Source organism: Orbicella franksi, chromosome 13, assembly GCF_964199315.1.
Source record: "Orbicella franksi chromosome 13, jaOrbFran1.1, whole genome shotgun sequence".
Taxonomy (NCBI): domain Eukaryota; kingdom Metazoa; phylum Cnidaria; class Anthozoa; order Scleractinia; family Merulinidae; genus Orbicella; species Orbicella franksi.
In genome coordinates this window covers 9,374,838-9,386,811 of record NC_138157.1, presented here as the reverse complement: position 1 = coordinate 9,386,811, position 11,974 = coordinate 9,374,838, and the positions used below count along the sequence as shown (strand labels likewise).

Here is an 11,974-nt window from a genome sequence, read left to right as displayed (position 1 = left end):
CTGTCAGGTTTGCTTGTTGTGCTCATGTTGACGTAATAAAATATCGAAAAACACTGACGTTTTCCTTCGAGCGCGCGCAGATTACTTGAGCTTTCGTCCTCAGCGCGCGTGCGGTCCTAAAACTATAGGGAGCCACCTTAAGGGCCCATTAACCGATCTTTTCGAGCCGTTGCTAAGGAAAATTTATTCTCATATAACCTAATCAGTTTTGGTTAGTTCAGAGTTATTTCATGTGTTTTAACTTTTTCATGATCAGTAACACTAGTGATGACGTCATCAGGCCACGCCCATGGTCATGTGACTAATACTGAAAAAACGCAAAGGCTCCCAGGCAAATTACTTTATCGGGATTTTTTTCATTGATTTAATAGTTTAATTTAAATCCTCCTTACGCTGTGCATAGATTTTGTTTCGTTTTTAAAAGGTCAGATTTTGAGAGAATTTCAAAATATTAAAAAATTCGTAATTTTCTGAAAAAAGCATGATTTTGAAAAACGAATGCATAGCTATCTTTCCAACGTTGGCTTTAATCAAAATCCGTCGAAAAAGGCTGGATTTAAGGAAAAACCGCGTTTCCTTTAGCATTTAAAGAAACCGGAAGTGCGCCCGATATATATTGGAAAAAACCCTATCAGCGCGTGCGCAATTTACACTACCAGCGCACTACCGTAAGATCAAACAAAGCCACGAGGAGTTAGTTTTTCTCTTTCTGTTGCTCTTGTTTTTCTGTCTTTTTCTTATTTTGTCTTTGCTTGTACTTTTTTGACTTTGAATTTTGTGAAACACAAAGAAAAACATCTAAAATGTAAGCGAATTTGGAAGTTATTGAGTTGTTTTGATTTTCCGCGCTCAGGCTGACGTAAGTAACCGGAAGTGAAATTTCACCTCCTTAGCAACGCGGGCGAGCGCGCGCATAAATCGGTTAATGGGCTCTTAAGGTGGCCGTACACAGTTTTCGCGCGCGCTTTTGCTGATGCAATTCAGCGCGCGCACAAGGATTGAAAAACAAACATGCCTTCAATAGAGCGATCATTTTATTTACTCACCACCCACACTATATGCGCTATTTTTCTCCATTATTGAACGCAGTGTATTGATGCCTTTAGTCTTATATTACAAAGCTATGTTAGAAAAGGTAACGACGCAAAGAACCCAGCAATTCTCAGCTTTTTCTTTGTTACCGAAAGAACCCAGTTAAATGCAGCGCATGCGCAGTTGCTCGAAAAATTGAGACCGATTGCTTTTGCAGAAACTTGCCGATTTCTAACGATCCAGTCGATAGAATTTCAAGAAATTTGGCAAAAAAATAATTCAGAAACCACGCGAATGATCTATCGCAAAAAGTCTGAATTTTGACATAGGGAATTTTTAATAATACAGAACATGCAGTGAAAACGATTTACGGCGAATTACGAAAGTCGCCTATGTCAAAATTTTATTAGAACAGTGTTGATAGAAGGGATTTAATGTCAATTCATAGTGGGCAAATGATGAAAAAAAACTAACGACTGAATTTTTTTAAAATAAACAAAAACCATTTTTTAAGCCTTGTTTTTAACCAGCCCCGTTGCCATGGCAACAGCCCTCACCTTAGCCAAAATGTGAGAATAAACCCTTCTGTGGTTAACCTTGACTCTTGCAAAAAACGGGCGCCAAAGCATAAATAGCTTTAAAGTAATGGTGAATTAGGCAGAGGCTCTTGAAAACTGTGTTCGGCCACCTTAAAATCGGGTAGTTGAACTGAGCACGACCGACGGGAGGGGGGCGAGGGGCGACTTCTGATTCGAGTTATCAGGAGGTTTGAAAAATATAGGGTTCGAGAAATCGGGTTTTTGTTCATCGCCAGAAGTGCCTGAAATTTGATGTAAAACGAAAAAAGAGTCTTTGTACTTTGTAAAAAGACACCATAAAGCACGCATGATTCAAACCACGCGCGATTTCCTTTGACAAGTTAAACAATGCCATTTTGTGACGTATACTTCGTGTAAGTTCCGAATGCTAGGTAAACACAAACAAAATGGCGGCAGAGCGAAAGGTCGTTGGAGAGTCTGATGGGAGGTTATTTCTTTGTAACAACAAACTCGAAAGGTCAGTGTTTTTTATGCATTTGCACAATAATAGTTTTAGTGACCATGGTCATACAATGGGTTAATAACTGCGTTCATTCAGTCGGTTAATTTAAGAGTTGAGAGGCTCCCTCTGTTTACAGCTGTTTACTTTCGCAAGCGCGCTGTTGTTTGTAAAGTGTAGGTGGAGCTTTGATTTGCAAACCACAGGCCTGTCACAGCGGCAACGGGAGAGGGGAAAGACGCCAGAGGAAAGTTTAAAATAGAAATGCTAAGGCTCTGGAAGTGTGTCGTGCTTCTTGATACATGTTTTCGTCGCTTTGTGCGAAACAACGAGAAATCAATCATCCGCTTTTAAAAGGGTGCCGCAGAATGTAAATGGCATGTAAGCTTATCTTGGTCAGCTGTCCTTTGCTCTTTCGGCTCATTAATTTACCTGAATTAGTTCACAGTTTTAAAGAGTTAGTTTGTGTTTCAAACTTCTAGTTTTCATGGCACATAAGTTAAGTTTCGCGGGCGTTGTCCCCATAACAACATAATCCGGTAATGCAAGGAAAGATTACAAAGCGTAATTCATTCAGTAGCTTGGGATTTGCTTCATCACATGTACCTGTATAAACTTAATAATAACTCGTGTAAACTGGCCTTAACAGTGTACAGAACTTATACCCTTGCTTTTGTAGCATGAAGTGACTAGCTTGCAATATTGCTAGTGCTCCCCCTTGGAGGGATGTCAGCCTGTCACAGGTTAGCCCTCAGCAGGGGGGGAGGGTACTCCTTATGTGGCCTATATAGGTATATGCAATGCCATAGGGTAATAGGGTATGGTTCTTGAGCGGTTTTGGTTTGATAAAGGGTACAGATTTTGACCATTTTGGTTTGAAATAGGGTGTGTTTTTCACTCCGAATTAGATGTTTTGTTTACAAGGACCTGTTTTTCCGCATCAACATTAGCACATCTGTAGCCCTTCTCAAACGTTTGCGCAAAGGAAAGCCATTTCTGGTTAGCTGTGGTCATATATTAGAGTTGTGTGCTAACTTTAGAAGTCTATAATGGGATATCCATTTTTGGCTTGGGTCTGAAAAAGGATGTGGAAAATCACACATTTTGGTCTGAAAAAGTGTACAGGTTCCAAGGTTGGGGCGATAGCCCCACCAAAAACCTTAAGGGAGTATGCCCCTCCCCAAGGACTTCCAGCATTTTGTCACATTTCCTTCAAAGATTGATGGTCCCTGTTGTATTACTGGTGAAAAGAGACACTGAGAGTTAACTCTCTAGCCAAAGAAGATAACACTATGTCCTCAGGCAGTGTGCAAAACCAGGGACTAAACACCCATATCATTGCATCATCATATCTTCCAACATTAATAGAAATTGTTCTCTAAAAATTATCAAAGGTTTGAAAACACAGTTATCCCACAGATACAAAGTTCCTGCAGCCAAGTAACTAAACAAACAAAAGTTGCAGTGTTTTTTCTACTACCATACAAATCAACAAAACATCACGATGCTACATAGTATTAATTGTCTTTAGGCATGAGTATATATTTAGTCTACGTGTGTTGGGAAAAAGTTAGATTTTTATGTGTAAATGTTAAAAAAACACATCATTAGCAAGTTGCCAAGCATACATTGATTCAAGTTAAGCTGATTTCTACCTATTTGTATGTCCATTTTTCGTCAATAATGTTATTTTGCACAGTCCTCCCAAGGAGTCTCGATATTTGCTCAGTGTTTATGTTGACAGTTATTGGCACAATCAGCATGGCTGCAATGACAGTCTGCAGCACTATATCTATGGACACATTTCAATCTACCTCTTCTAATGGAAGAGAAGATACTTAGAGAGTACAATAAAGTGTGCGTGTTTTGATATCAAATAATGCAGAACTACTGCCTTGAGAAATGGAGGAGGTGGCTTGATACTGGGAAAGGTGCTTTGGCTTTCTGCACGTCAATTTTCAATCCATAGTATATTATTGTACACTGGGGAAAATTACCCTGCGAGCAGAGCCTCCTTCTTCTTCCTGATTTTTCTAGGATGGTTGAAGGAGACTCTGCTTGCAGCGTAGGGGAAAATGATAGTGCAGATGAAGATGAAAAGCTTGCAGAGTTGCAGGGTTTCTGTGCTAACATACTGCTGTTCATTGTAGCAGTGACAATAACTGGTCTTGTAATATGAAGAACACTGGGGAACGAAGGGCCTGTGAAAGTAGTCCAGTCCAAAATATTCAGTTTCCAAATTTTGTTAGTTGTTTATTTCAGTTATTATTTAGCTAAATAATTATTTTCCCAACTTAAATTAATTGATGGTTATAATGACAATTTAGCTTAAAATGAGAAAATATCCCTGTTGATCGTCACCAATGAAGAAATAATGATTCAAAACTTTCAAAACTGAACAAACTCAGTAACAAACAGTTATAATGTTAAAAAGAAACTTGTTTTGATACAGTGATATTTTTGGATCCTTTGATCAGGGAATTGTTTTTCTTTTAAATATTTAATTTGGAATGTACAAATCCAAAGTGACACTTGAAACATGCTTCCTTGGGTGCAGATTGGTTAGGTATTTTTTACCTTTAGAGGTGTATCGCGTCCAAGCGATGTAGCGCGTCCGGTTCAAACTATGGATATCATCGCTCTGATTCAAGACACCACTTAAAAATATGCGGTAATCTTAAGCCAGCAAAAAAAAAAGTATATACATGTTCGAGGGGTAAGCTGACCCCAGACTACGTCAAGTTCATTCTGACGTGGAAATATAACTGCCATGAAAGACAACTTCGGTTCTCTCTGACATGTACAGAATTCCGTCCCTGTTTCGCGTCACTCGCAGGGGAATCAAGGCATAACCGTTGTTTGGTCTCTAGATTGCAGTCTGGGAAATACTTTTTTTAATTTTGGACAGTTCATTAGAGATATATCTGGTGCTGATGTATGACGCGGTTTTGTCTATGTGAGCAAATTCTTTTTTGGAATTCGATCTAAATGTGTGTATTAAAATCCGTTACAAATTTGATACGAGGTGCTCCTTCTGCCTCCCAGCAGAACTGAGAACTTTCTCAAGCTCAGTCAATCTTTCTTTTTTACGTTTATTTGAGAAGCAGAGTAACAGTTGTTTATTGTCATGCATTCGCTTGTCGCACGATTCGATTTTTAAGAGAAACGAAGAGACGTGGGAAAGTTACGCGTGGGGTATATGATTATGGAGTCAGTTGCTATTTTTTCACATCGTCCTTGTTTGAGCTACCTTAGGTGTCAGCGCCTTTTCATGCGCGGTTTTTGGTTTCGTTCAAATGCCTTGGCCGCTCGTAGCGGAAGGCAGGCTCGATTACCAGCCGTTGTTCGGGGCCGGGCTCCAGAAAGCGTCGGAAATCGAGCCTGAGAGGAAGACCGACTCGAAGCATCTTCACCATGAGCGAGAAAAAAACCTCTAGTACCCAAGGTACGTTTTGTGGAAGGCTGGGTGGCCCAGCGGATAGTGCGCCTGACTCCGGATAGAGCGGTTGTATCCGAGCCCTGACCTTGGTCATTCTGTCCAAACGGGAATTTTAATGATAATAGTGATAATTTGTGTCATGACACATGCCGAATTATGTTTATAAAGATGACTGCGAAATCGAAGTTTTCGTTCAGTCGTCTAAAACTGGGGCAATTGGTCAAAATGTCCGTCATAGTTTTTCGTCTAGCGCGCTTTATTTTCACGGGCCAAACTAACCATTTAGGTGCAGTGTATGGTATACCCATAGCTTAGCTCTTTTTCAGAACCTCTTATTTCTCGTTTACTAGAAGAGTTATGACCCTCTCAAATCAGTTGAAATTTGACGTGGAAATCAAATCGTGATTGTTGTATTTTTCAACCGGCCAAAAAATAGACAAAACGTTTTTACTTCAAGGTAATATTTAGCGTAGAGAAATACATGATATCAAAGCGTAAATTACACTGAACTATGTCAATATAAAATCATGGCAAGCTTCCTTCTTTCTGTTCTGGCCTGTTGAAAATGCTCAATTTTGCATAAACTCCATCGACCATCTTGGTTGATCGAGCGGTATTTCGAACTTTTCTTAGATTTCTCGAAAATGTAGACTCACTGGAACTTTTAAAGCATGTTTCTGAAAATAGTTCACCAAAAGAGTCCTGTCGTCGGATTCTTTATATTTACAGGCACTGGCTCGTAACTCTCACAGTGCCTCGCTCGACATAGGTGACGGTATAAATGGGTAGCAACGAATTTTTGTGCTGGGGGTTACCCTGCCATGGACCAGCATCCCATCCAGGGGTGGAGTAGAAATACTCCTAGTCACCTCATGCTAACGAAACCGGAGATAATTGCCGGCCTGATGGGCCATTAACCTGCTATCATTTTCTTTGGTGAACGGGGGAAGGGGAAAAAGAACGCCTGATCGCACTTTAATGGGGCAGTACACTGTCGCAGACTTTACCTACCTCCCTACCCAGGGCACGTTTTAGTTGGCTTGAGCAACTCGCTGCGAGGTTACGTCTCAGATTAGGGGCGCGCGTTTTGTATCGAATTTTAATCTAACCGTTTCTATACGTGTACTTGCTGAACGAAAAGCTTTCTGTTTAAACGCCCTTTTCTTTGTGTCGTCCCCCAAAAAGGCAGATTTCCGGAAAGGAAGACTCCAAAATCAAGCCATCAGGTTTGGAGTACCGGAAAACATTGCCCCGGCCCAGACAACAATGTGAATTTCGCATTTTTTTTCTTTCATCTATTTCAACTACGACTTTTTTTCGTTTGATACTTGTTGCGGTCAGCACACGTGTAACCGAGTCATTGCTAGTAACAGTTTGAAAGAATAAACGTGTAACTTACTATGTGCGTAGAGAGTGAATACGAAGAGTCTGACTACCCAACACATTTGCTTGTCGATCCTCTCAGCTTTCAAGACTTTCAAGGGTTTTTTAAATTCCTGCTAGCTGGTAGTGAGCCTATATTTACTGTGACGGAACCTATGAGCACTCATGTCAGCAAAATTGTGAATCAAACAAACAAAGCTATTGGAACCATCAGCAGCACAACCTATCAGTCCATACTAAACCTTCAGGCAAAACACTCTTGTGGCTAAAAGAAGGAAACGCGGTTAGAAAACTAGATACTACTGTACACCAGAAAACCATTAAGGGTCTACGGTAACGCAAAAATCCGGAAGGGCGAGGTGTTCCGGGAAATTCGTAAATACCGCACAGGTGTCAAGAAAAGATATTTCACTTATTTTATTTTTAGGGGGTGGATAAACTGTTGATTAAAATTGTAGTAAACAAAGTCATTAATATTTTGCTTCAGGAGCAGAGTTCTTTTGTTGTTTTTTTTTCGTGACCTTGTTAATTATCTTCAAAACCCATTCAAGCATATAGCAGCTGATCAAAGCTGATCTCTCCATTTTGTAAGCAATTTGTCCACAACTTCTCATAGTTATCCTTTGATTATTTTAGCCGGTGACATGTCAGGAAATTAGCTCGTAATGAACGCTCAGTGATTTATTGTAGTCTAACCACATAGTTTCATATATCCGTTTTGAAGAAAGTAACAGTTATTTAGGTCGTACAGAAGCGACCACGAAGTCATTATTGTCAGTAGTGTCCGCGCTTTTGCTACGAGCGTAAGTCAAGTAAAGTACAAGCTAGTCACGTGGTCAAGCGGCAAAATAGTTTCCCCTATGAGGTAAGCGAAGGACTGATATGTATTGTAAGTGTTGATTCCTTTCCATTCTAGCTAGATTACATATGAAAGGACTATTAATTCGATAACTTAAGGTTTATTGTTAGCGTCCACACTGCGCCGGAGAAATTTGAAAGCGCAGCTTTATTTCTACGGTTAGGCCTACCGTCCACACCAATCCGTCATGAAAACGGAGCTTTTCAAAAACGTTCTTCAAACCGGAGAAATTTGAAAACACCGGCTTTTCGTTTATGTGTGGACGGAAAACATTTTGAAAACGGAGCTTTTCGAAAACGATGACGTCACGATAATAATGTGATTTCCCTGCCCGAGTTTTCCTCAAACACAAATCCAAAATGACCGCTGATTGTTGTGTTTTCAAATTTGTCCGGCGTGGTGTGGACAAAAAACATTTGATGCGTTTTCCGCTTTCAAATTTCTCTGGAGTAGTATCGACAGGGCCTTAGTCATTTGGGCTGACGAAATAGCCTAGTTATTCATTCAATAAGTTCGTTTATAAGTTTTGTGAGTTCTGTTCTGTTCTGTTATCATCCGTTACGCGAATATGTCCTGCAAAACACTGTAGCGCTAAACTCGTACCTAGGCCGTTTTGCGCTGTGCAAAAATTTTCCTGATAACAGGAGACAAAGGTTAACTACCCATTCTTTATTCTTTATTTACTCTAATCTTAATCAACAAGACTGTGTGCTTCCTGTGTTATAACAAGACAAATGACCATTCCTTCCTGCATCAAATTCGAACAGCAGAGTGGTTTAACATAATTTTTTTTGGTTTCTCTAAAGTTGAACCTTTGTTTTCTAAGTTCTACTAATTGAAATGTTTGTCAAAAAAAATTTTCCCCATGAAGGCAGCCTATTTTCTCCATAAAGTATTTTTGTTCCCTTTCAAGCGAGATGTGGTAAACTGCTGTACTCTAAATGCTTGGTGAGATATTATGTAAATAATATGAGGTGTTAAATTTGTCCGTTCTGGAATGAGTTAACTAGAATGTGTTGGCTGGTTTACTCAGTTGATTGTTTGGATCTTATTCATGACAACTTGCCAGTAAAAGGGCATTATGAGTGATATAGTTCCCAAGAAAAGAAAAGAAAAGAAAAGACATAATTGCATGCATGTAGGATATTGTTGTATTGTTTATCCATTTTTCAGTAAGTTATCTTTACACTGTAGTAATTGATGTGTCAGTTAAAGCATATCTTGGGCCCGGCTGGCAAATGCATCTATGCCTCGTAACCTTTGAATCCATTTGGTTGTGTAGTGCAGGCAAAATACATGAACATGATATAACTTACTAATAGCTTACTTGTTAATTTTTGGTACAGTTTAGTAATAGCAAAATCAGTAATTAATGGCTCCTAGTAACAGTTCCTGTAGTCCACAAACTCGGTGGAGAAAGTGAACAAATTGAAATTGAGGTAAAATTATTTTTGGAAGCGTACGCAAGTATTTATGTTCAGCAACAAAATATTATCTCTACCGTTTATGCCAGATTTTGTTCATGCATTTGTATTCGAGAGATAGTGGAAACCCTTTCAGCATATAGTGTCCTCTATAAGTATCTCGGGAGTTAAGTAGGAAATCAGGATGTTTAGGTTCTTAATTAGGTTCTCGTTTTACGCAGGGATTTAATAGACCATTTTACAGTTGTCTGCTGAGTGATCTAGCCTTTGAATGTAAGTGAGGCTGGAACTGGCCTTGTTTTGATAAAGACCTCACTGTTTTTGCTGTGTAAATCAAGTTGTTCTTATGCTAACTAGTTGGTATTACATTAAGGCCAGGTAACTAAGCGTACAACTGTAAAATGACCTATTATAACTACACTAAACGGTGCATCTTATACTGGAACTGATTGGGAGCTGGATTTTTAGATAGCAGATAGGCAACTCAATATCAAGTAGTTGTAGTAAAGTATGTTTTACTCATACAAGGCCTGCTTTTTGAATTAAGTTAACTGGGCTGACCTTACAAATACGAACCCATTTCAAGGCTGAATGGGTTCTTACATCATGGGGGTCTAATTTCGAGATTTCAGCCTTTAGGTTCTAAATCCACTTGGTTCTTATCCTAGACTGTTTACTGTACTAAGGTTTCTCCGAGTCGTTTCGTGCTCCTCAGCGTTCGGCGTCGGCCGATAACACTTACCTCGCGCCTTATTTTGCCGGGTATCAGTAAAAACCTCATTCAATAGCACACTTGCACGATGTCGTCATTTGACATCAACTTCCAGGATTCAGTGTTTCTCCTTTATTATTTAAATTTTAAACCTATGTGGAGTTTAAATAACAATTGCCCTAGTTAGCATGAGAAAAAGAAAAATTGAAGGATCTCCATGGTACCTGCAGTCAAATGACACCATCATGCAAATCATGTTTATGTGTAGATACCGCTGGTCATTTTGGCTTGAAAACATTGCCTTTGTTCAAAAAACGCGTTTTTACGATATGTATTTATGTCAGTTGCCTCATAGAATGGAAATTGTCCATCAAGCAAGAGAGTATCTTGTGCAGAAATCCTGGATTTGCTTCGAATGCTTTGGGATGTCGTGTTGGACCGAGTCATTACAACACAAGGTGTGGATAAATCTATTTTGTATGTTAACACGTTTTTGCGGAAGGCAGGATAATACGTGGGTATCTAGAGATCTCACCTAAGAAAATGTTCTCGATTTTATATTTCCATTTTACATCTCGTCATCGTATCTTGGGCTTTGGTAAAGTTAACTGGTTTTGATTCGTTGCTTTTCAACATCGCGGTGAGCATTCAACTTAACTCATCACCGTACATGTGCTACTTATTGTGTTTTTACTTAGCTTTTAGCTTAAAGTTAGATTTAAGGAACTAACTTGGGATCTTCTTGGGTTTCGGAAGTAATGCAAATGGCCGGTGTGCTTTCGTAGTCCTTTGATTGTCGTCTTCTTCGATCGAAGGAGCGAATGAGTCACTGGTTCCGATTTCATTCTTGTGTCTTCAGAATGAAAGGTTTTTATTTACTCAGTTTATCCTTTGTTGCTGTCAATATTTCAAGGAAACAAAACGGGAGAACTCAATCAACGCTGGGAAGTGAAATTTCTCACCAAACCCTTATGCTATAACGCATTAACTTACTTATCTCACTGGAGCAGGGTTGAACTTTCAAAATGTTTTCATGTCATTGATATTGTGCACGTCCACTGAAACCGATTCAAAGCATGCCCGACGTATGATGTAAATGGCTTTCATCAAGCCTCATCAAAGAGTTTCTCATTGGTTATGACTGTATGATGACTGTTATCACATCTAAACATTGATTCGACTGCTATTTAGAAAAATAGACGGGCACTGCTTTGGATGGTTGATACTTTTAGTTTTATTTTCTTATGGGTTATGTTTCTTGCGATCAATGTGTGTTTGAATTGATAACACGAAATCAAGTTTTCACTTTCGTTGAAAATTTCGTCCTTGTTTCTCGTTCTTCAACTATTAGAGTCTTTGAAAGAATAATATCCATGTAATGGTTTGAAAACCCCCCGTTCAACATTCCACTTAAGATATCTCTTGGTATTTTCCGTTGTATAGTAAACATTAAAAGACGAGGCGCAGACCTCCTCTACGTCTTATCTAAACTACAGTTCATGCGATATGTTACTAGCACACAAGTAAAATCGATTTGATCACACAGCAGTATGGGTCATTCGTTTTGCTTCTTCATGTCACTTATTGTCACTTATGCTTTGATCTAAACTGATTTCACCGATTGTGTCGTACATTATTCGGTGATATTTTTACTTGGTTGTAAACGATTAACATTTAGGCTCCACGTGTGCCGTTGTTTGTTACCCCATGTGCTCAATTAGCACATGTGGAAACGTCAACAAATGTTAATAATCTTTCAAGTTTAACGAAGCGCGACTTGATATCCTTTGGTTAAAGGTCACCATTTAAAATTTTCTTTCTTTCTTGTTAAGAAGTCGTGCATTTGTACTTCAACTAATTGTACTTCTACTTTGTGTTTAAGATTCAGAGAAACGTTTGTTGGCTCACGTACATTCATTTATTTCATGCGTGAGATGAAGAAAAGTTTGCAACGTTTTGTTTTATTACAAGCAGTAAAGGGTTACTAATAATGAGCTTATTTATTTGTTTTGCATATTCTTAGACCCCACCGCGAAGCCTGAAACTTTATGTCTGATTAAATGCACGCCGTTTGCAAATTTGTCAAA

The 11,974-nt window shown here is 39.1% G+C and overlaps 1 protein-coding gene across 2 annotated transcripts in view; it reads left to right on the top strand.

Annotated features, from left to right (window-relative positions):
- Nucleotides 1-1,745: 1,745 nt before the first annotated feature.
- The window catches only part of LOC145464989 (uncharacterized), a 100,183-nt gene continuing 89,954 nt past the window's right edge, over nucleotides 1,746-11,974 (top strand). Inside the window, exons 1-2 of one of the 2 annotated variants that reach the window (XM_081448808.1) lie at nucleotides 1,746-2,088; nucleotides 10,243-10,345. In XM_081448808.1, the coding sequence (XP_081304934.1) occupies nucleotides 2,052-2,088; nucleotides 10,243-10,345 (140 nt within the window). In that variant the 5' untranslated portion in view covers nucleotides 1,746-2,051. Of the gene's footprint in view, nucleotides 2,089-5,920; nucleotides 7,758-10,231; nucleotides 10,346-11,974 lie in introns of those variants that run through there. The other variant, XM_081448809.1, reaches the window with a different exon arrangement.